The 24,885-nt window shown below is 44.8% G+C and overlaps 1 protein-coding gene across 1 annotated transcript; it reads left to right on the top strand.

Moving 5' to 3' along the window:
• Positions 1 to 49: 49 nt before the first annotated feature.
• Positions 50 to 7,712, top strand: ISG20L2 (interferon stimulated exonuclease gene 20 like 2). The gene is made up of 4 exons (XM_027871699.1): positions 50 to 237; positions 1,240 to 2,042; positions 5,327 to 5,527; positions 6,725 to 7,712. The coding sequence occupies exons 2-4, from the start codon at positions 1,374 to 1,376 to the stop codon at positions 6,839 to 6,841; spliced, it is 987 nt and encodes a 328-aa protein (XP_027727500.1). The 5' UTR covers positions 50 to 237; positions 1,240 to 1,373; the 3' UTR covers positions 6,842 to 7,712.
• The last annotated feature ends 17,173 nt before the right edge of the window (positions 7,713 to 24,885 follow it).

Consider the following 24,885-nt stretch of genomic DNA (forward strand, 5'->3'; position numbering starts at 1 on the left):
ACCCCCCCCCCCGCTACCCCCCCTTCCGCTTCCGCTCCCTTTTCCCCACAGTCGGAGTCGCTCTCCTCCCTCCCCGAGGTGGGGGTCGCCGGGGTGCCAGTGGGTCCTCAGACGCGTTCCCGTCACACGCCTCCACGCATTTGCGCGCGTATCTATCGCCCGCAGCCGCGCAGGCGCGGTCCCATCTCCACTTCCGCCTCCGGTCGCTTCCGCCCTCTACGGGGGCCGCCAGAGGAGGTGAGTGAAACGCGATGGGGCGTGCGCCCGGCGTCCGGCCGGGACCCTCCGGCTGTGTTGGGGCTCGATCGGGGTGGGGCCATACCCCCGGGCCGGAAGGCTCGCCGAGCCCCTGATTGATTTCCGCGACGCCGTGGGGTAGTGATACCATCCTGCAGCAGCTTCCCTGGCCTCAGCCTCAGTTTCCCCTCTTGTTCATTCATCCCCTTCACGGGTCAGGAGCCTCTGCTCGGGAGGACAGTTTTCGTAATCACGCGATTGAAAGCCGCAGGCCTCTTAGAGAACATCTTGTCCAATCTCCCGACTCTAGAAATGGGGAAACTGAGGCCCAGAGAAGGGGAGGTGGACACCAAGGGCCCGAAGCCTCGAGTTACATTGGCTTCTGAGGTGCTGAAAGGGGAAGAGCCTGGGGGAAGCAGGAAGAACCTGGAGGATTAGGGTACGGGACAAGGGCAGAGAGCAGACCCATTTTCTAGGACTTAAACTTGAATGAGGTAGGCCAGGGACACTTTGGTTGACTGACATCGCCCATGGTAATAATAGAGGTAGGAAGTATGACAACCCACATTTTTTGGAAGGTGTTGGAATCTTGAACAGTGTGGGTTGTAACCACTTTCTAGTGGCAGGACATTAGGCAGATCACTTCCTTTCAGCTTGAGTGCCTCAGTTTCCCAAGGAAACTGACTTACCATGAACAGAATTGAAACTTACATGTTCTTTCTAAATCCAATGTTTGTTTGTTTTTTTTTCATCTGTATCATGCTGTCTCTCAACATCTCTTTCATTCCTGTGCTTTTGAGTAAGTTGTCTTGCCTCATCTTCACTCCCCTCAAACACCTCCTCTTTTAAAATGATTCCTCTATTCCCTATCTTAAAACCCTTCAGGTTGGGTATTTTTCCTGATATCTAAGGTTATGCTGAGGCTTATAAAGAGTCATTTCACCATCCATCTGTTGGACTCTTAGACTCTGGGATCAGCTTGGTCACTCTTCTTTTCCATAGGGTATGCTACACACCTCAAGATGTGGGTCTCTGGCCTTTGGCCAGGAATAAGCCCCCAAGCTTCCCTGTTTTTAGAAGCCACTGTCTGAAGCAAGATCCCTCCTGGTCACTCTTCTCTCCAACCTTTCTTGACAATGTCTACCCTGATTCTCAACTTGGACTTTGGGGACTGTCCTCCCCCAAAGAAGGCAACTGAGGGAAACCACAAGCACCAGCGTTTCATCCAGCGACAACGGCGGTTACAGAGGAACTTTAAGCAGAAACAGATGCAGGTCCCTGCCAGGCCTTCAGGATCAGGGCATTCTAAACTCCAAAATAAGGGGGGGGCCCTTAGCACAAATAATAAACAGAAACTCCATCCCCTCCTGCAACCTATAGGGGAGACACCCAGTCAGAAAAATGGAATTGAGAAGCCCTTGAGTAGGAAAGTATCAACAGTGTCTTGGTTGACACCTGCTCCTTCACGGAAGACCAGTTCAGTATCTGTGGCATCTAAAGTAGATCTCCTGTCAGAGTTCCAGAGTGGCCTCCGCCCTCTCCCACCTGCCCGAACCCTCCCACCTGCATCAGAGAAGAGTTGCAACAAGAAAATGGTAGCTCTTGATTGTGAGATGGTGGGCACAGGGCCTAAAGGCCATACCAGTTCTTTGGCCCGATGTAGCATTGTAAGTTACAATGGTGACGTGTTATATGATGAATACATTCGTCCTCCCTGCAAAATTGTGGACTACCGGACCAAGTGGAGCGGTATCAAAAAGGAGCACATGGTTAATGCCACCCCTTTCAAGGCAGCCCGGAAAGAGGTGATGGGAATGGGGAAGGGCAGGGGTGTAGGATGTCTGGGGTCTTTCTCCCGAAAAGGGAATAGTCAGGGAAAAGGCTTGACAGAGGTTAGGTAAAGAAGAAGGCTTCTAGATAGGAAGGGCCTGGGCTTTGGTGAAAGGTAGTAGAGAGTGAGAGAGGAGGTAGCATCTTAATTAACATATGCTGAGCACAGAGCCCTGTTTTGGAACTAGATCCCTAAGACAGGGTAACCCTACTTCCCGGTTTCCCACCAAGACTTGGACAGAGACTAGAGCAAAGGATCAAGTTGTACAGAGATATTTAAATATTATGGGGGAAGGAGGGATGTCAATTTGGGAAGGCTTCCTGAACTAGGAGAAAAATGTAGAATAATTTTGGGAGAGAGGACAAACGATGAAAGGAATAATAATGCGGAATTTAGGTGATGGAATGTTCCTAGGTGCTTTTTTCTCAGTCCTGTGGCTAGTCTCAGTCACAATGCAGAATTGGGTGATGAGATGCTCTTGAATGATCCCTTCTCACTCCCATCACTGCACTCAGGCCTTGGACTGCTTTTCCCTATCACATAGAGGAGGGATCTAAGAGTACCTTTGGAGGAAGGTGAATGCATCCAATTTTCAAATGCTCAGTGGCTGGCATCACTTGGCTAGAAGTCATACAAGAATGTCAGAACTGGTTGGAAACTTTAGGAAGTATCTAGGCCAACACCATAATTTTACAGATGAGGAAATGGAGGTTCAGAGAAGTAAAGTCACACAGTTATTCAAGGCAAAACTAAAACTGGAACGCAAAACTAGGGCTTACAGTCCAGCATTCATACCACTCTGTGGGCTTCGTGCTTCCTGGCTTCCATCATAGGACCTGTTTCTGTATTACATCAGCATTGTACTGTCCAAGGTAGTCCTTAATTTGTGAGTATTCAAATTGAATACCTCTTGTCATACCCAACTGTATCAGACACAGTAAGAACTTAGTCTTTGGCTGCAGTAATTTTCAGAAACCTGCAGGTGGTGCCCTTGGGCCAGTTCTCTCTGCTGTTCTAAGGTACTTGGTATGTTGTGCCTTTTTATTTGTGCCCATATAGCCTGTCCCATAAGCTCACAGTGTACAGAATCCTGTTCTGATCTCCAAGACTGACCCAGGTAGAGGGGAGAGAATCCCTGCTGTTGGTGAAGCTGTCTCTGTCTAGTCGGGGAATACTAGAAGCCAGGGGCTAGAGTTGAAAGGGATCTTAGAGACAATCTAGCTGAACCTTATTTTAGTGATTGAGGTCCCAAGAAAGGAAATGATTTGCTTCTAGTTACACAGATGGTAAGTGGCAAAGTCAGAATTCAAATCCAGGTCTTTTGCTCTAGGGCTCTTTCCGGTACTCTGTTTCCTCTCTGGTTTATGCCAATACAGTGTAGTGTAAATGGAAATATGTAGGGGAAATTCCAAATAAAGTCATAATTGGTTGAGTTAGGTCAAGAGACGGTTTCCTGAACTCTGGAAAGGGTTTAGAAGAAGGAGAATGTAGCAGGATACAAAAGAAGGAGAAGCGTCCCAGGTAGTGAGGACTTGTAAAGCTCGAGGTAGTCGAGCTGAATTGGAGTCCTGAGCTCACCCTGGGGAGATTGGAAGAAATAAGGGTGATAGCTAGTTGTTGCTAGAAAGGAGGAGCATGAATACTTGGCCTGGGTTGAGTTATCTTCAGAAAGCATTTGCTCCTTGCCTTTTTATGGGTAGCCATATGCTGGGTGGCATACAAACTGATGGAATTAATGCCTCCATCAGAACATATCCAACCATGAGTGCTGTCCCTCGCAGAGTAGACTGCCTCAGGAGGCCATGTGCCTATTCCAGTCACACTGCCCCTGCCTGAGATATTCTGAGGACTGAGCTGGGGAATTACCTTCAGAGCAGGGATTCTTCACTTTTCATTATGGACTCTTTTGGCAGTCTGATGGCCCTGCTCAGAATAATGTGTTTAAATGTTATATGCCAAGAAAACCAATTATGTTGAAATACAGTTCTCAAAGTATTTTTTAAAAAAATTCATGGACTCCAGCTTAAGAACCTTCACTTTATAGCTTGTAAGCTATTCTTTTGACCCTCAGAGTAGTGGCATATAATCTTTTGAAGGTAATTTTGACTTTTTGAAATAGCCAGAAGTCATTTGGAGCCAAGTGTGGCAATAAAATCGAGTGATAACACTAGGAAGATGCAGTCTTTAATTTTTAGAAGGAGAGTTATGATTATAATATTGTGAGACCGATCGTTTTTTTAAGGGAGGCAGTGTTAATACAGTATAGTGGAAAGAGCACTGACCCTGGATTCAGAGAACCTTGGTTCAAATCCCACCTTTTACTTTGTAACCTGGGAAAAAATTATTTAACCTGGGCCTTGATTTCCTCATCTATAACATGAAGAGGTTGGATTAGATAGCCTCTAAAGTCCTTTTCAGCTCTAAATCTGTGATCTTTTTTTGTTTGTTTGTTTTTTGCCTTTTTGGTGAGGCAATCGGGGTTAAGTGACTTGCCCAGGGTCACACAGCTAGTAAGTGTCTTGTGTCTGAGGTCAAATTTGAACTCAGGTCCTCCTGACTCCAAGGCCAGAGCTTTATCCACTACAGCACCTAAATTTGTGATCTTCTTATGAGGCATATATGATAGGGGTCATAGGAGTTGGTCTAGTGGAAAGAATATTAAATATAGAGTCACGAGCCTAGATTCTAATCCCATCTTTGTCTTGGATTAGCATTGTGACCCTGGTTAAGTCATTTCTTAAGGCCTCAGTTCCATTATCTACAAAATTAGGGTGACAGATCAAGGTCATCAGCACTAAAATCATTGAGTATTCTGTTCTAAGACAAACCTAGCAGTCCAGTAGAAACTTAGACAACTTTACACATTGGGAATGAGTACAGTTTGGGGGTAAGGGTAAGTAAGTTTATCATTGGGTTGGAGAGTTGGTGGGGGGGAAGGGAGAATCAACCATTCTATTTCTAGTTCCAGATAGAGTAGAGCAAGAGAAATCACCTGCTCTCATCTAATTAAGCTAGGCGAGAGGTGCCTTGAAGGAGGGGAATTAGAGAATTTAGAAACAGTTTGACTATTAGGAGAAAGATAGTTTGTGGAGATGTGGAGATGGCTTTCGAGAGCAGTTTGAGCGGGACACACTGAGACACAGTGAGAGGCACACACTGGACAAAGAGGATATGGAAGGGGTGTATCAGCTAAGCAGGTTTGTGTTGCATTTGTACATGGAGGAGAGACTTCAACCACCCTTCCTCCCTGAATTTCAGATCTTGAAAATACTCCTTGGCAAGATTGTAGTGGGCCATGCCATCCACAATGACTTCAAAGCCCTCCATTACTTTCACCCCAAGCCCCTTACCCGAGACACTTCCAGAATCCCTATCCTTAATTCCCGGGCTGGCTTCCCTGAGAATGAGTCAATCTCTTTGAAGCGTCTGACCAAGCAGCTGCTCCATCAGGACATTCAGGTAAGTGACTGGGGGTGGGTGAATATTTTTCCAAGCTCCAGAAAGCATCTCTAAGCCTCTCCTTCATATACTAATGCCATCTCCACCCCCTATCCCCCCAGTTTAGAGTTCTGATGGTCCTTTCAGCCCTCTTTTTCCTGGATTAAGCCACCTCAACTCTGACTGACTGTGTGTTTCTAGTGTGGAGGTCTAATAGGGATAGTCCTCGACTTAAAGGCAAGGCAACTGGGCTCTAGCCCTAGCCTTGCTTCTAATTTGCTTATATGTGACCTTTCTCAACTCCCCTGCCTTCTCTGGCCTCATTTTCTCCATCTGCAAATGAGGATAATAATATCTTCTCATTTTTTCACAGCTTGATTTTGGGAATAAACTGATGACGGTAACCATAAGTAGATAGGCCCTGGAATTGAGTTTGGCTAAGAGGAGAAGGGTAGACCTTCATCTAAAGAATAGTCATAACAAGTACAAACAAAGATATGACTTACCTATACCAACCTCGGGGAAGTACCAATCTCTCCCAGAATTCAGCCTATTTCCTGAGTCACATAGAAAAGGGAAAAAGGACTGAGAGCAGGAACCCAGAGAAGAAATGACTGAGGGCTAATGGTGTCCTAGACTCCAGTGATTTGAAGGGCAGTTCTCTGAAAGTAGAGGATAGGTTTTATCAGTACAGAATGCAGAATAAAATGGAATTAGCGGGCATTCTATAGGAGGGACAGAGATTACACAATAATATGCATTTCCCAAAGGTGAAACTCTAAAATGAAGAGATGAAAGGAATTCACAATAGGGGCTTTATTTCCAGAGAGGTCCGACTATCAAAGGAGAGACAGAGATGGGTTTTTGGTTTATTTTTTAAAAACCTATGATATCATTTTGGTGATGGAACTCCTTCTACAAAATGCAGATCAGTAGCTGTTCTGCTTGGGGCAATAAGAGATTAAATTGATCTCCCTAGAGTCACATAACCAGTAAGTGTCAAAGATGTGACCTGAACCAGGTTCTTCCTGATTCGGATGCTAGCCCTCCATCTACTACACCACTTAATCTCCTTGTAGCTAAAGGGTACAACTTAGATCACTTATTAAGTGCCAGGTAGAATTAAGATTGAGAGAAAGGAGTTGACACATAGAGAAATAAAGAGAAAATGGAGAAGCAGCACCTTATAAGCCTCACTCTCATCCCTTCTTCCCTTAGGTAGGGAAGAGCGGGCATTCCTCAGTTGAAGATGCCAAGGCAACCATGGACCTCTACAAGTTGGTGGAAGTTGAGTGGGAGCAGCAGCTGGCCCGATCTCCTCCCTCTCAGGAATAGGGGAAGTGGGGTTGTGAGACTGGTAGTCATTGCAGAGAGAAGGCATCAAACTGAGGGTAAACAGCTACCCCAGGGGGAGCAGACTATCCAACAGCCCAAAACTTAGGCTGGAGCTGTTGGGAAATGAGTCTAACCCAGACCGAATCTCTCCAACCATAGACCATTGAAATTTTTACCACAGGTATTGTGTCCTACTTGTCTAGAGTGTTTCCCCTCTCAGTCCCAGTGAAGGGGTGTGGGGTAAGGGGAAGCTCCCTACGTTGAAAGCCAGCCCCTTGCTACCCACCCCTTAGCATTGGTGTTTTAGGCTGGTCACCAGTCCCAGCATTCTTTGCTTTAGCCAGGCAGCTTGGCTAACAGAACAATGCTGGGATGTGTAGTTTCCCCAATCTCCCCTAAAGCATTATGGCTGTGATTAAGTACTTTTGTCCCAAAGTACCATCAGCTAATACCACTTTTAGCCCAGGACCCTCTTCTCCCCAGCTTTGATACCTGAAGGAGCCACCTCTGATTATCAGTTGATTCCCTGTTTTTTCACTGGGTAATGGGAAGCAAGAAAATCAACTTTTTCATGGTTACATTTTAAAAAAATACCCTCTTTCCTAAGGGGAAGAGGTATTTATTTGAGTCCCAGGTGCCTGCTGAGAAAGCATTTATGTTTTCAATGCTCCCTCCTTCATGTTAAGTGAAGCCTCTAAATGTCCAAGTTACTGCCTTGTAAACTCACAAAGGAATTTTTATAAAGGAAGAAGTATTGTTTTTTGCTACTCATTAAACAGATTCAGGACAGTGTATTTTGTAAAAGAATGTATAATATGGGCTAGCTACAAGTAATTCAGTAAAGGAGTTTCCTGGTTTGTGAATTTGAAAAGCCCTGAACAGCGCCCTGTTTGTGGATAAGGCCAATCACACAATCTCCTCTTCACAAACATTTACTAAGGATCTTCAGGTTGCTATTCTGAGCCCTATTGTTCACAACTCTGCTGCATATCCCCACTCGTAAATCAGATGTATTGTGGATAATAATGCAGCAGGATACATAGAATGGCTAGAAGTGTGGCATCTCAAAGTCAGTACATGTGCACGTTTAGATGGTATTTCTCTTAGCAGAGACTATGTCTGAGTGCTCTGCCGCAATCCCATCAAGTCTGTAATTTTGTGTTCAATTTTAAACATACCCCGTTTTTAGGAGGGATATTGATAAGCTTGGAGCTGGTACTGAGGGGGCTTAAAACCATGTCATTAGAGGCAAGGTTTTTCATGTGAAAAAGAATAAATCTTATTTTGCCTCACTCCATTGGTTAGAGCTAAAAAGTTACCCAGAGACAGATTTCATCTTAATATGAGAAGGAATTGGAGCTGGAAGGGACCTTAGAAATCACTCCCTTGGGGGCAGTTTGGTGGCGCAGTGGATAGAGCACTGGCCCTGAAGTCAGGAGGACCTGAGTTCAAATTCGGCCTCAGACTGAACACTTGACACTTACTAGCTGTGTGACCCTGGGCAAGTCACTTAACCCCAACTGCCTAAGCGCAAAAAAAAAAAAAAAAAATCACTCCCTTGTTTCTCAGATGAGGACAGGGTTAACTGACCTGCCCAGGGTAACACAAGAAGTAAGCTGCAGAGCTGATGTTTGAATTCAGGTCTCTTTTTCCAAATTGGAGGTCTTCCCCAATCTGTGTGTGTGAGCAGAGGCTGAATGACTGCCTTTGGACACATAAATGGGATATATGTTTCCAGGGAGGGTTGGACTGCGTGACCTTTGAAATCCTTTGCAGTTCTGAGGTTAAATAATTCTATAAAATGGATCATTTGGTGCAAGAAAAGGGGATAAATGGATAAAAAAAAGGGTATTCTGAAGCAACTGCAGGCTAGTTTTTCAGTAAACACCAGCTCTGTTCAGCGCGGAAACCCAAAGGGTTTTCTTTCTTCCCTTTCAATCTGGGTGTGCAGTTTGTATTCACTTTGGCCGTGCAGGCATTTTATTATCTACACAAAAACCCAGGTCCATAGTTCTGTATTCACTGCCTTGCCTCTGGTGACCAGAGCTACCTCTTTGGCTGCTATCAGAAAAGAAGAGCTTCACCACAATAACATCTCTTCCTTTAGCCCAGCCAGGCCCCAAGCGTTAGCTCATTGACTCCTTCCTAACATGGTCTATGTGCACAGGCAGCCAGCAAGGCCTGAGCAAGTTGGTTCCTGTCAAGCCTAGCAGGCATTAATGTCAGTGTTGGCACAGAAGGAGTGACACTGTGCCTGGTCCATGAACAGAGAGAACCAGGCAGTCTGTGAAGTCTGCATAACCTGAACAAGGGTAACCTATGTTGGCCACATCAAGAATCAGAATTGGACACGAAAACAGAATTAAGTTACAAATATCCATCAAGGTCAGTGAAGAAGAAAAACTACTAGCAAACTCATGGAATCTGGGTCCTGTTGACCAGGTAACTATTGACTAAAATTCAAATCTTTTGCCTTTATGGGAACTATTTATGAAAACAGTGACATGGTCACTGCGGGGAAAAGACCAGACTCCAGCTTATACATGTGAATTCATAGTACATATATCTAGCCTTACTGAAATCAGTACCTGTAATTCTCTACTAGATTATAAACTCCTCTAAGGCAAGAAACAGTGTATTTACCATATTGGTCCAATTTGAGCAAAACCTGAGTGTCCACCAGATGTTATTTTTCAGCGTGTACTTAGATGTCTTCTTTTTGAGATTTCATTTGAGTGGTGAATTTTAACATTTAGTTTAATATAAGTGACTGAGACTGGTTCAGAATTGTGAATTCATTGTTTTAGAGATGTCTGAGTGAGAAAACTCCCATTACCGATGCAGATAACCAACTGCTCCGCAATGTATAGTCTCAGAGAGTTTCCTGGAAGCACTGAGCTTTTAAGTGATTTTGTCCAGTCAATCGTTACTTGTCAGAGTTGGATTCAAACCCAGATCTTCCTGATTCTAAGGTAACTATCTACTGTGCTTCTCAAACAAATGACAACAGTTGACAATAGAACACTACCATGATTAATGAATGTGTTAGTGTCACAGAATTTCAGAGTTGTAAGGGATCTTAGAAATGAGATTAGTCCGTCCTATACCAAAAGGATTCCTGTACAACATATCAAATAAGTGGTCATCAAACATTTGTTTGAAGACCTCAAATGAAGAGGAACCTACAGACATTCTGAGCCCATTTCACTTTTGAATTATTTGACTTACTAGAAAAGCTTTACTCAAATTAAAGCCAAATCCACCTTATTGCAACTTCCATCCATGGCTCCAAGTTCTGTCCTCTAGTGCCAAGCAGATCAAGTCTAGTTCACTTTTCACAAAGCCCTTCAAATATTGGAATACAACTTCAGTGTGTCTTTTCTAAGCTAGTTTGGCTCCTTCCATCGTATGGCAGGAACTTGAAGACCTTCACCTTCCTTGTCACCATATTCTGGACATGCTCCAATTTATCATTGTCCTAACTCAAATGTGTGCAGGACTGAAACCGTACTCCCACTGTGGTCTGACCAATGAAGAATGTAATAGCAACCATGTTCTTGGATACTGCCTCTCATTGTGTAGCCTAAGATCACATTAGCTTTCCTAGGCTGCCATGTGGACTCCTATTGAGGCCTGTGACCCACTAAAACCTCTACACCTTATTAACTGGACTCTCTAACACCCATTTTGTACTTGTGATAGTGACTTTATGAAATCGAGCATGACTTTACATTTATCCTTGTGACTTTCATCATATTTGCTTTGACTCGGTGTTCTAGCTCGCCTTAAGATCTTTTTACATTCTTATATATCTGAAGATTGGAAAAGCATGCCTCCCATATCTGTGCAAGACATCAAGATGCACAGGACCCAGCACAGATCCCACAAGGAACCTTCCAAGTTGACATTGGATCATTAATGATTACACTTTGAACCTAGCCAATCATTTCAGAATCCACTTAATTGTAATATTATCTAGCCCACATTTTGCCATCTTTTCCACAACAATAACATGTGAGACCTTATCAAATGCTTTGCTAAAATCTTAGTAAACCAGATTATTCTCCTGATGTACAGTAATTCTGTCAAAAAATGAAAATAAGCCGATTTTTGATGGTTATTTGGAATCTGATCACTTTCTTTTTTAGATATTCACATCTCTTTAACGTGTTCTTGAGTCCCCACAGAAATCAAAGTCAAACTATTTGGTTGTTTTTTGTAGTTTCCATTTTCTTCCCTTTTTTTTGAAAATTTAAACACCCTTCTACCTTTTTCTGTTCCTGAGTTCTCCCAAAAACTTTCAAAGACTATGAGATGGTGGCTCACTGTCTGCCAGTTCTTTCAGTTCTTGAGCATCTGATTTGTCTGGGACAAGTAAGTGAATTGAATTCATCAAGGGCAACCAAGTATCCTCACAGCAGAAACAGAATTGAATTTGGAGTTGGGAAACCTGTTTTCAAATCCCAGTTCTACTCTTTATTGTCTGTAGGGCCATGAGCAAGTCATTCATTTCAGGATCTCAGTTTCCTCAACTGTAAAATGAGGGGATTGGACTAGATAATCTGAAATATCCCTTTTAGTCTAAATCCTGTATTTCTATAATGTGTCTAATAATAATAGTAACATACTTTAAAGTTTGCAAAGCTCACTACATATATTTTCTCATTGTCTAATATATGTTGTAGCTAAAATACAACTGACTGATGTAGATTACAGGATTTAGGAGTTGAATTTAAAGATTACTTATCTATAAAATGAGAAAGTTGGTCCATATGACCTCTGGTCATCTGTGGTCTGCCTATAATATCAATGAAATGAGAATGGAATTTGAAATTAGGGGACCTGGTTAAAATCCTTTGCTACTTAAAACTTGGACCGCTAGGTGGCGCAGTGGATAGAGCACCTGACCTGGAATCGGGAAGACCTGAGTTCAAATGTGACCTCAGAACTAGCTGTGTGAGCCTGGGCAAGTTGCTTAACCAGGTGTCCCTCAGTTTCCTCATCTGTCAAATGAGCTAGAGAAGGAAATGGCAGAGAGATAGATAGTTAAACATTGTTCTTTAAAAGAACTCTGATCAACTCAATGTCCAGTCAGGCTTCCAGAGGACTCATGATGGAATATGCTGCCCTCCTATCTCCAGCATTTTTTTCCTTTTTTGGGCCAACTTTGACAATCTGAGGGATAGATTGAACCTTAAGAGTTGCTTTAATATGCATTTCTCTAATTAGTGATTTAAAGCATTTTTATTTTCATATGGCTATTGGTGGCTGTGATTTCTTCCTCTGAAAACTGCTTATCATTGACCTTTTAGAAATTGGGGAATGGCTCTTATTCTTATAAATTTGAATCATTTCTCTGTTTATCTTAGAAATGAGACTTCTATCAGATAAACTTGCTGCAAGATTTCCCCCATCTATCTGTTCCTCTTCTAATTTTAGCTTAATTGGTTCTGTTTGTTCAAGAACTTTAATTTTATGTAATCAGAATTGTCCAAATTGCGTTCTGTGATCCTTTCCCTTGTTTGGTTATGAACTCTTTTCCTATCCATGGATCTATGTCAGAATTCTTTCCACTGAACTATAAGGCCTAATTCAACCCCCTCATTTCACAGATGAAGAAATTGAGGTGGAATGATTTGCCCAAGGTATTGAGTGGCACAGCTGGAACTAGAATCCAGGTCTTTGACTTCTAGTCAAAGTTAAGTGTCTTTAACAAAACACCATAGATCATTAGGAATGCAAGTGAGCAGCAGACACCATATAACTAGTTTGTTGTCCATGTAAAGCATGTTGGATTCACTATTTGGGTTTATGCGTCAGGGTATTTCACAGTCTAGGTGTTTGTGGTACAAAAACCCCTGGGGGACTACAAAACCTAGTGTTTATTTGCAAAACTGGCCTTCTCTCTTGCTCCACCCCCTCCCCAGGAGGACAGCCACAAGAATCCTTGCGTGATTCTCCTTATGCTGCTCCATCATCTTTGTTCCTCTTCTGCCACCCTCTTTTATTAGAATCTGGCTGAGCCCTCGGTTGAGGACAGGTATTCCATTGCATCTAATCTGACCTTCCTCTATTCCTTGCCTCCTTTTCTTCCCTTTTTTTTCCCCTGTGAATAACAAACATGTTTGTTTGTTTGTTTGTTTGTTTTTATAGCATCAGTGCCTTCCTAGCTTCCCTCTGCCACTCTCCCAGACTGAAAACTGCAGTCATCTTTGACTCTTCTCCCTCACTCCTCATATCTAATCAATTACCCAGATGTATCCATTCTCTCTGCTCATCTCGTATTCATATGCTTCTCTCCATTCACATGACTACCACCTTAGTTCAGGCTCTCATTACCTCTCAGCTAGATGTCTACAGTTGTCTAGTCAGATCCTCTCCTAGCCTCTTGTATCTTCCCTTTTCAGACCATCTTTCCACACAGCTACCAAAAATTACCCTGAGGCACAAGTCTGACCATGTTCTAGCTATTCAGAAACTTGTCAGAGATGACTTAGCTCATAGGATAAAGTAAAACTCCCTAGCCTGGAATCTAAGACCCTTCCCAGTCTGACTGCAGTTTTATTACTTGGTATTCCTTTCCACCTGCTCAACACTTCAGCCAAAATGGATTATTGACTGTTTGTTGTTGTGTCCTCTGCTGTCTCAATACTTCCGTGCTCTCCCCATTGCCATTGATTAATATCTTTCCCTTCATTCAAGGCCCAGCTCAGATGTCACCTATTCCACAAAGCCTTTCTTGCTACCCACTGCCCTTCCCACTCATTATCATGGTTACTTGTGTATATCTCATCCCGTTTTGTGTGCATGTCTTAGCCCCTTGAGGGCAGGGACTGTGTCCTTTTTCATCTTTGCATCAACATCCAGCATCATACCTTGCACAAAAAATGTTTATGGAATTGAATTTATTCAGCAAGCATTTATAAAGGGCCCATCATGCCACACCGAGGCACTGAGGATAGAGACAAAAAGAAAATATCTGTTCCCAAGGAACTTACATTTTATTGGGGAGAAAGGACATAGACAAAATCTCTACATAGTATGTGTCAAATACATCTGAAGTAATTTCCAGGGGTCAAGGGCATTCGCTTATGTGTGATTGGGATAAGTGGCATGGCTTAAGCTGAACCTTGAAGGAAGTCATGGATTCCAAAGAGTGGCAGTAAAGGGAAGGAGCCCAGGGAATAGTTTATGCAGAGGTACAAGTGGGAGGTAGAATGTCCTGTAATCATGACACATGACTGACCAGGGCTTTAAATGCTAACTGGAAAAGTTGATATTTTTTCTTGTAGGCAATTGGGAACCACAGAAACTTTTTTTTTTTTTTTGGTTAGGCAGTGGGGGTTAAGTGACTTGCCCAGGGTCACACAGCTAGTAAGTGTTATGTGTCTTGAGACTGGATTTGAACTCAGGTCCTCCTGACTCCAGGGCCGGTGTTCTATCCACTGCGCCACCTAGCTGCCCCCTAGACCTTTTCTTTAAGAAGATAAGTTGGGAAAAAAAATCAATTTGGCAACTCTGTCTCCTTCACTTCCCATACAATCTAATCAGCAATTGCCAATATTTAATGTTAGCACATCTTATCTTCTGCCTCTGATTCCTATTATATTGCAACCTTCCTCCTCCCCTTTCCCTCATAAAAGCCCTCATTCCCACCCATGTAGACTATACTAATAGCCTCATAGGACATCATTCCACTTCTGCTCTCTTTCCTAGTTCAAACTATCCAGACTTCGGCCAGACTAAAACTTCCTTATATGTAGAGGTGGTCATATCAACCATCAGTGACTCTGTTGCCTACTTCTTAGCCCTGGACACTCATGACTTCTAGCTCGACCTACTGTGATAGCCTGCTTCATCTGAACCCTGCCTCCAGTCCTTCCCCTCTCCAATCCCAACTCCACACAGCTGCCAGACAAAGCATGTTCCTGAGGCTCAGGTCTGACTACACTACTCCTTTGTTCAAGAAGGTCCTGTCATTCCCAGTTGCTTCTAGGATCAAATACAAACTCCTCAGAGCTCTTCCCCTTCTGACTCTTAACATGTCTTTCAGGCTGATTGCACATTACTGCTGTCACATCCTGTGTGGTCCCTCTGAAGTGGTGACTACTTGCTGATCCTCATGCCCATCATCTTCGATCTCTGTACATTTGCAGAGGCTGTTCTGAGCCTCGGATGCTCTCCTTCATCTCCACCTTTTCTCGAGCTTACTTCTGAGCTCAGCTCTGCACCACTGTCAGTATCCAAGGCCTTTCCTAACCCTCACAGTGGCTAGTGCTCCCTCTCTAAAAATCACCTTTTATCATCTACCTTGTATATACTTTGTGTAGATCTTGTATCTACTTATTTGTATCCTTGTTATTTCTTGAGAGGGAATTTAAGTTACTTAAAGGGAAGGACTTTCATTTTTGTCTTTGTATCTATAGCACCTAGAGCACATCCCTCAAACATAGTATCTGATGAGTGCTTATGTACTTGACAGCAAAGGTCAAACACTTTAAGGCCCTCCTGATCCTCCCTTTTCAGTCTATCACCAAACCACACTATTGGCACTCCCCAGGAGAGTTTTCTGACTGCCTTTTTTCACCTTGTATGGCCCTCACCCACCACACCCCATTTGAATTCCTATTCTTTGAAGCCTAATTCAAATGCCACCTCTAGAAAGCTTTACCCATCTCCCTCTCCTTCCTTCCAAGTAAAAACTTCCCCACCTTAGATTTCTCTTCACAGTTTGTTTACGGCTCCTCTATGCTTGTCTACTTTAAATACCCATCTATTATCTTGTGTTCTGCTTATTTGTGTCATCTCCCCCTCTGAGACAGCTTTCCATTGGGTACATTCCAGTACCCAACAGTGCTTAGCAGACAGTGTTTTCTTAATAAATATCGAGCTGAAGTTCCCACTCTTTGCCTCCATGCTTCAGTAATAATACCCAAGAGGCCCTTCCCACTCAAAAGTCTGCTCCAATGACCTCTCTTGGCCCTGTTTTTCTCATCCATAAGAAAGCTGAATTAGATAATATCTAAGGCCTTGAATCCAGTTTTAACAGTCGGTGATTGTATATCCAGCTGGAGCATTGAGATGGGAGGGAAGGTTCAACACTAATTCAAGTAGCACCTTTGAGCCCCAGCGTACTATTTACTAGGTGTGATTTGGAACAAGTTACGTAAATTCTGAGCCTTGGTTTTCCTTCAGTTAAATGGGGTTTATTTCACCTGTGTTGCCTATCTCACAGGGTTGTTGTGAGGTTCAAATGAGATAAAATACTTTGTAACTTCATGTGACGATGAATGTGAGTTAAATTCTCTGAGGCTCAGCTTCCTCATCTATAAAATGGAAATAATAATTGTACTACCCTCCTCACAGAGTTGTTAAACTCAATTCAATTCAGCATTTATTAAGCACCTGTTAGGTATGAGGCACTGTACTAGGTACTGGGGATAAAAAGATGAAATAAGATATAGTCCCACGCTCTTTTTGTTCACCTTCAAACATTTAAATGTGAGTTATTACTGTGAGGTGACTTGTCCAAGACGTGTATATGAGAGCATCTGAGAATTGGGCATTGGAAGAGGGTTCAGAGACCATCTGGTTCAACACCACCAGAGTATGGATACCCTGTCCCTCACAAGTGGTCATCCAGTTCATCTGAAGACTCCCAGTGGTAGATAGCTCATCCTACATCCCATACTGGATGCATGGTTCATAAAGGAATGCCCTTCACACCCTGGAATCTTGTTCTATTGCTTGTTTGGAAGAACTCCAGGAAAGGTATCCAAATGAAACAGGCCAAATTATTCCAGAGAAGAGAAAGAAGACAGTCCCTGCCCTTGTGGAATGGGGAAGATGGAGTCCACACCCAGAACAAAGACAAAGGAGAGATAATAAAGCCAGACAGTCCTAGACAGAAGTACCTGGGGAGAAAGAAGCGGGATGGGTAAAGGGGGATGCCAGAGTTTGGGAGCAAATGTTGTTTGGGGAGGGCTCCTGAAGTAGTTTGGTGGGGCATGGTGTTTAGGGTATTCACAGGATCACAAGATGTCAGAACTGACAATGAGTTCACTTACTCTAATACCCTCCCCTTTTTCTGAAGGTGAGGAAACTAAAACCCAGAGAAAAGAAATGTGCTCAAGGTCACAATGGCAAAGCTAAGATTTAAACCAGGTTTTCTGACTCCAAATTAAAGCCAACAAACAAAGTTTCTAATAAATGCAAAGCACTGGTTAAGCACTGGGAATACCAAAACCCCCAAACCAATCCCTACTGTTTACCCTATCCTTTCTACTGCACAATGCTTTATCTCCCCTTTCACCCTGGGACTTCCCATTGAGAGATAGTGTTTCCTCCCTCAGCATTCAATTTTAAGACATTTAACTGAGAACCTGCTCCATCTATCACTGCAAAATGTGGGAGATTGAGGAGAATGATGACAGTCTTAAGTAAGGTTCTCTTGACCATTTTGTGTCATGGACACCTTTGGTAGTCTGATGAAGCCTGTGGACCACATCTCAGAATTATATTTTTAAATGCATTGAATAAAACACATAGGAAACCACTTATAAATTGGTTTACAAAAACCGATTACAAAAAAAATACAAAGGGAACCAATTACATTTCAATATAATTACTAAATTTTTTTTAAAAACCAAGTTTGCAGACCCTAGGTTCTTATAGACCCCCTTCTCTAAAGAGATCAGACTTGCTGACAGGTAACAGGTCACACCAGGTAGAATATGATGAAATATCTGAATAAATGTTAATAGTTGTTAAGTGATAAGGGATTTCAGAGATTGATCACTGGACCCAGTGCCCAGGATATAGTTCTTTGTGTTGGAGACTCTCAGAGGACTAACTTGGAAATCAGATTATCTGGAATCTGAAGGTTTTAGGATTTAGGAGGTGTGAGACCTTGGCTGGGAGATTGGCAGCTGTGAAATCCAGGAGCTGCTGGCTCCTTTGATCCCCCAGCGACATGTCCCTGCGGATCCCAAAGCTATCAAAGCTACAATCCGGATGCCTCCCTCTTCCTTGGTAAAAGGAGACAGAATGATGTGTGTGTTTGGACAGGGGTGTGTGTGTGGGGGGGGTGTTGTTGAGGTGGGGACTAGGACTAGACAATTTGCATGTTCCCTCTATAATTGGCCCAGTAACATTCAAGAATCACACCACCCCTCCTTCAGAAAATTGGAGAAAGGATTGAGATGTACTGGAAGAGAAGGGCAAAGGCCTGGGGTGACATTGATGGGGAAGAGGCTGAGGGAATTATGAGGGAAAGGGGTTTGGGGAGACAGTGAGGAAGAAGGGTAAGAGTTAGGGGGACATACTAGGAGAAAAGGGGCTGAGGGGACAGTGGGGAAGCAGAGAGGGGGTTGGGAACAGGGCAGCAGTTAGGCACAGTAGGTGGTGGCTGTCTTTTTCAGCTCCCTTGACAGCTGAGCGTATCCAGAGCCCCATTCCCCCATTAGGGAGGGAAAATCAGAGCCTCCTGCTTCCCACATCTTTTTCCCATTTCCATCTTGCCACCAGTTAGGGCCCTGGGGTCAGGTTCAGGCCAGTTGCCTATTATTCCTGTCCCTCTCTCCCACCCCTCTGGTCCTGCATAACACATGGGAATACTGGGGGAAAGAGGTCACTGGAAGGGCAGAGCCAAAATGAAGTGGAGCTTCAGGTATGGGCATAGGGTCCTAGATTATATTGTGTTATGCACAAGCTGGAGTGAAAGTGGGGATTGGTGAAGGGATCTGAGCTGGACCTGTGTCCAATTCCATAACCACACTGGGGTATTTTCTGCAACCTGCTTTTTTGTTTTTTTGTGGCATAGGTAATAATTAGATAGCATAATATAGTGGAAAGAGCCCTAGATTTGCAGTCATAAGACCCGGTACTTACTATTTTTGTGACCTCAGGCAAATCACTTTCCCTCTTCTAGGCCCCAGTGTCCTCATCTCTAAAATGAGAGGGTTGGGTGATCTCTAAGGTTCCTTCCAGCCCTAAATCCTGTGAACCCCAATATGATCCTATTTCTGGGGCTAGGCTAGAGCTGATGGTTCTTTGTTCCCCTCTCCCTATCTTCATGTCTTAAAGTCATCAGTCCCCTTCCCAGTCCTATTATAGAGAGAATCCCAGAGAGGTTCTCAGCTGGGTTAGGATTAGCCTAAACTCTGGTTGCCATGAGGGAGAAGCAGCTATTTTGAAGAGATACTGGGAAAACAAGAAAAAGGGACTTTGGGAAAACTTCAATTTCCATTCTAGTTTAATCTCACTTCTAGGCAGAGGCAGATGGATAGCACCATGGATAGAGCATTGGAGTTGGGAAGACCTGAGTTTGAATCACGTCTCAGAGTCTGTGAGACCCTTCCCTCAGCCTCAGTTTCCTCAACTATGCAACAGATAAAAACACCTCGAAGGGAGCTTGTGAGAATGATCTGAGATAGCATGTAAGGTGCTTTGCAAACTCAAAGGGCTATATAAATGCTTTGTTGTCGTTGTTGAGTTGTTTCAGTCATGTCCAACTCTTTGTGACCCCATTTGGGGTTTTTTGTTTTGTTTTATTTTGGCAAAGATACTGGAGTGGTTCACCATTTCCTTCTCCAGGTCATTTGATGGATGAGGAAATGGAGGCAAACAGTGACTTGTCCAGGGTCACACAACTAGTGTCTAAGGCCACATATAAATGCTAGCTATTATTATTATTATTATAATTATTGATTAGTGGACCTTCCTTCTGTCTGACCTTTATCCCTCAAGCACTTCATGTGCTTCTGCCACCACCTGCGAAGAAAATTTATGAGCTTCCTTTTGTGCTCCCCCATCCCCCTTCAGAGACTAGCCCTGTATCCCCCTTCGCATCCTCTCCTGCAGGACCCCCAGCCCCTCTTCCCTCCCCCCATTCCCAGTCCTCTTTGATCTTTTCTGGGCCTCTGAGCCTGGGAGGCCTGCTCTTGTTCTCTGCCCTCCTAAAGCCCAGGGAGGAGAGAGATGACCTCCCCTCCTTTCCCTCCTCCTCTGAATCTGACTTTGATCTCCCTCTCTCCCTAGGGGCCTCCTAGGTTTTTCTAGGGGTTGGGGGTTGGGGAGGAGACCAATGGAGATGGGGAACTGCAGACAGGGCACCTTTGCCTCCTTCAGTCAAATAGGAAAAGTTACAGCTGGTGAAAAGCAGAGGGAGGGATGGAGATTAGACTATTGGCTGTTTATCTTTTCCTAGGGCTCTGGGCTTCCCCTCCCAGATGCTCCTCAAAGAGACTTCTTAACCCAGGCACCAGGCCCCTGGCCTTCCTCTGTACTCCACCCCCTCCCACCCAGGCTGCCTGGGGTTAAGGGGCAGCATAGGCACTAAAAGAGAAGGCACTGAGATAAAGATTGTGAAGGGGTGCAGGGGCCCCTGGGTAATTGAATCATAAAAGCAGAGAGGAGTTTAACTACAGGTCACAGAACTGACTAACTTCATCATCCGGCCCTAATGCCCTGGGGGAGAGGGGGAGGGTCACTTTGGAGGCTGCAGCTGGCCACAGTCAAGTTGGGACCTGCCTAGCACCAGATGTTGGCAGCTGCCTCCCTTGTTCCCAAACAACTCCCTTACTGCCTACCCCTGACGTCCTCTCCTTTCTTCTTCCTTAAGGGGTCTGCACTCTCTCCTGCAGGACTGAGTGTTTTGCAGGAACAAAAATGGGAGAAGTCTAACCTACATCTCCTTAGAGTGGAAGAAGAGGGTGCTGAATGGGACCGAAGAGACTGGAGTGCTTAGGGAAGACATTCACGGACGGGTAGAAAGACCGAGACACCAGTGTCAGGAGAAGAGACAAAAATGGAGACAAATGGACAGGACTCACCTTCCAAAAATCGCAAAGCACTCAATAGTCCTGCTTTCCCTCGATTTACCAGAAAGCAGAGTCAGGACTAGGTGCTTCTTCCCAGTTAGAACAAGAACCCAGGCATCCTGACCTCCCAGCCCGACAGTCCCCACCTCCTCCCTTAAGTTAGCCTAGCCCAGCCCAGCCCTGGGGAGAGTTGTTGGCAGCTGGAGCTGGGAACTGGGCAGGTGGGGCCAAGAACAACAAATGCAGGATCCCAGCCCAGGAACCGGCAGGCTCTTTGCTCTCTGTCTACCTTCAATCCCGTCTCTTCTCACCCTCCATCTCCCGATTCCTCCCACCCACATCTCTCAAGGAAAACCATCTTTCAGATCCCAGGGTTTCCTGGTAAAGCCATCATGGATCCTCCACGTCAGGTAGCGTTTTCCCTAACCCAGCTCTGCTTCCAGAGAGGAAGCTATTAATCTTCTTCTCCTGTCTATCTTCTCCTCTTTTCCCAGATGCCCATTGGGAAGATCTTGTCGTCTTACTTTCACCCCCATACCATAACAACAGTCTTCTTGGGCAGCAAGAGATCTGACATCTTAACTTGAAATAGGGTTGAGATACTGAACGTAATACTAAGGTCATAATGTCAGATTTGGAGAAGGAGGGGGCCGTAGAGATCACATAATCCAACCCCTTCATTTTACAGATGAGGAAACAGAGATCTGGAAAGTTGAAGTGATTTGCCTGAGATGGCAAAAGTAGGAAATAGCAGAGTCAGGTTTTGAACCCAGGTCCTGGATTCCAGAAACAGTGCTCCTCATCTAGCCTTTTAGGTTAGTGTTCCTGGGAATAAAGAACACAAGAAGTCCCAATCCATTTCTCTGCAGTTGGGAATGAGAGAAGAAGATCCAGTTGTCTTGTCTTTCCTTCCTTCTTTCATTCACCAAGTCCTTATTTAGTAATGCCTGTTACATGTTGAGGAGCGGCTGAGGCATAGAGGATAGAGTGCTGGCCTTAGGCAGAAAGACCTGAGTTCTAGTTCCACCTCTGACACACTAGCTCTGTGACACCACCCACTCCCAGACAGTCACTTAATTACTTAGTGCTCTAGACAAACTCTCTAAGACCAGAAGTTCCAGATAGAGGCCTGCATTAGCAGAATTTCCCCATCAGGGAATTCTGCATAGCACTGAAATTACGGGTCCAGTACTTACCCTTGTTTCTTCAGAGCACCATATTAGGTGCTAAAAACACAACCAAAGATGACAAAATAAGAGCACCTGGCCTCAAAGAGCCTGCACCCCACTAAAGGGAACTACAACATGTAAACAAATAAGTACAACAGAGTATCAAAAATGTAGGAGAATGTGACAGGACTGTAGGAGAAGCTGAGACAACATTCTGGAAGAACATTTGAGGAGGGAAGATGTTAATTTTAGCTGAGGAGGATCAGAGAAGACTTCTCCGAGGAGACATGATGAGCTGGAAGGAAGAGGATGTTGAAAAAAAACAAAACTCTGGTTTTGGAGTCAGGATCTGGGTTTGAATTTCAGCTTTGCTCCTCACTGCCTAAGTAGCCTTGGGCAGAGTTCCCAACCTCTCCAAGGCTCAACTTTCTTTTCTATAAAATTAAGGGGCTGGAGTAAATGATCTCAAAGGCCCCTTCTGGCTTCAAACTCTAGTTTCCTATGAACAGGAGACGGAACCATGATCTGGGCATGAGGGTTGTTCTGTGCAGAGTAGTTTGGGGAGTGTGTGTGTGTGTGTGTGTGTGTGTGTGTGTGTGTGTGTGTGTCTCACAGTTGGGCTGCAATGGAGAGTGTGGAGAATGCAACAAAGCAAGGCTGGAGAGAGTTAGGTTATAAAGGGCATTAAATACTAGGATAAAAAGTTTATGGGGGGGCAGCTAGATGCCAGCTAGGTGGCACAGTGAATAGACCACCAGCCCTGAAGTCAGGAGGATCTGAGTTCAAATCCGGCCTCAGACCAGACACTTGACACTTACTAGCTGTGTGACCCTGGGCAAGTCACTTAACCTCAACTGCCTCACAAAAACAAAACAAGAAAGTTTATAGGGAGTCATTAGAGGGTTTTAAGTAGGGAAATGACAAGATCAAATCTCTACCTAAGTAAATTAATTTAAGTAACCATTATGAAAGATGAATTCAAGACAGGGAAAGACTGGAGGCAACTAAGTCAGTTGGGAAACACTTCCCCTTCTTCCTGTGTCCATCTTCTTTTGCTCACTTCTCAGAGCCAGGTGTCCTACCTCCTAGTTTTCACACACAAACACTCTCTCGCTTTCTCTCTCTCTTTCTCTATTTCTCTGCTCTCTCCGTGTCCACTAGAATCCACTGTCCTGCCTATCCCTGTTCTTCTTAACCCTCCAAGAGTGAGAGGCAGAGGACTCAGGTGAACAGGCCCCAGCCTGGGTTCCATTTCTCAGTGATGCCCAGCCAAACAAACCCTCTGACCCAGCAGATGTCATAACACTGCTTAGGGTGAGGCAGTTCTGCAAGATGTTGAATTTGGCTCAAACACCACCACCCCCCATCCCTGCTTGAGAGCCCATGATTCTTGACTCACACCCAACAGAGGTCATCAGCTCCCTCCCTGGGCACTGGGCCAAGTGTCCCAAGGCCCCCCAACTAAATCTCACGACCACTGCATCTCCCAGCAAAGCAGCAGAGGTACAAAAGAAGGGAAACTCTTCTCCAAAAAATTCAAACCTCAGTTACTGTCTCCTAACCTTAATTATCAGGAAGACCTTTCTGTTGCTCAACTTTGATCCCTCTTGCTGCAATAGCAACATCATTGCTCTTCAGTGAGAACAATTCCCCAAGACTTTCTCTTTCCCTAGGCCTCTCCCTCTTTAAGAACCTAGGAGTTTTGCCTCCTCTTCTGGGGAGGCCTGTGATGAAAGCTTCCTTCAGAGGGAGGGGGCCAGGGCATGGGGCGCCAGGGGCAAATCTGTTGCTGATTTGGTCATAATTAAAAGGCCAGCAACTTTGGGAAATTCCTTCCCCTTATTGATCCCAGTGGGAAATTAAAGCCAGTTGTTTGTAGACTCAGTGTGACTGATGCTGGATGGAGTCCCTCCGCACCCCATCCTTCCCTCAGTGTCCCCCAGCCACTGCCTTTTTTGTCCCCTGGTCATCCCCTCTACTCCAGTACCCCACCACCAATCTCTTATCTTCTCTTAAGAGTCCCCTAGCCACAGCCTTTCTCCCTTGGTTCTTCTAGCTCCTGCCTCTCTCCCTCAGCCCTTGCCTTGACCCTCCTGTCTCTTCCCTCTCCCCTAGTGACCTTTTCAGGGTCTTACCCTCTCTTCATTGTCATTTTCATCTCCCCTTTTTCTCGGAATCTTTCAGCCCCTGCTGCCCTCCATTAGTGTCCTCCAACCCCACCTCTCTTTTCTAATTCACCCTAGCCCCTTCCCTTCTCCCCCACAGTGTCTTTCAGCCTCTGTCCCTTTCTTTGAACATCCCCCAGCCTTCCAACCTTTTCCAAGTTCACTCTAGTCCCTTTGTTCTCTCCTAGTGCCCCCTAGCCTTCTGCTTCACTTTTCAGTGCCTCCTAGCTCCTCCTTTTTTCTCCAACCCATTTCCCTTCTTGGTGTCCTCCAGCTCCTGTTCCTCTCTCAATTTTCCCCAATTTTCCTTCCCATATCTATGTCCCCCAGCCCCTACCCTTATCTTCAGAGTCCCTCATTCCCTTCCTCTCTCCCCCAATTCCCCTAATCTCTTGCCCTTCTGCCCTCAGGTCTCTCTGTTCCTAATCCCTTTCCCTAGGGTACTTCCCCTTCCCCACCCCAGTAGGAAGGGGAGAGTATGGAAAGGGTGAAGGAATAGGTCCTGGCTTTCCCACCTCCTGACCCTGCTCAGTCTGGTCGGATCCCCTCCCAGCAGGCAAAACGCCCCCCTCTGTGCAGAAGATTAGGCCCTGGAGTGGCCAAACCGCAGACTCTCACATCTGGAAAGAATTCCCCTCCCAGCCTGACTTCCCTTTGTCTTACTCCTGTCTCTTTTGGAAATCTGGGCCTGGCTGGGCAGAGGCAGGATTTGGGGAGTCTAACCCTTCCTGTCCCCCTAGCTCCAGGTTGTGTTGCCCCTTGCCTCCTAGCCAGATTACCCCTCCCTAAACTGGGGTGGATATGGAGGGGCTGGAGCAGAGAAAAGTGGGGGTTGTCTCTGAAAAGAAACATCTCTCCTATTGTAGTATCAGACTGTTTTCTCCTATTCT

The sequence above is a fragment of the Vombatus ursinus genome, unplaced genomic scaffold, assembly GCF_900497805.2.
Source record: "Vombatus ursinus unplaced genomic scaffold, bare-nosed wombat genome assembly UNPS02014798.1, whole genome shotgun sequence".
Lineage (NCBI taxonomy): Eukaryota > Metazoa > Chordata > Mammalia > Diprotodontia > Vombatidae > Vombatus > Vombatus ursinus.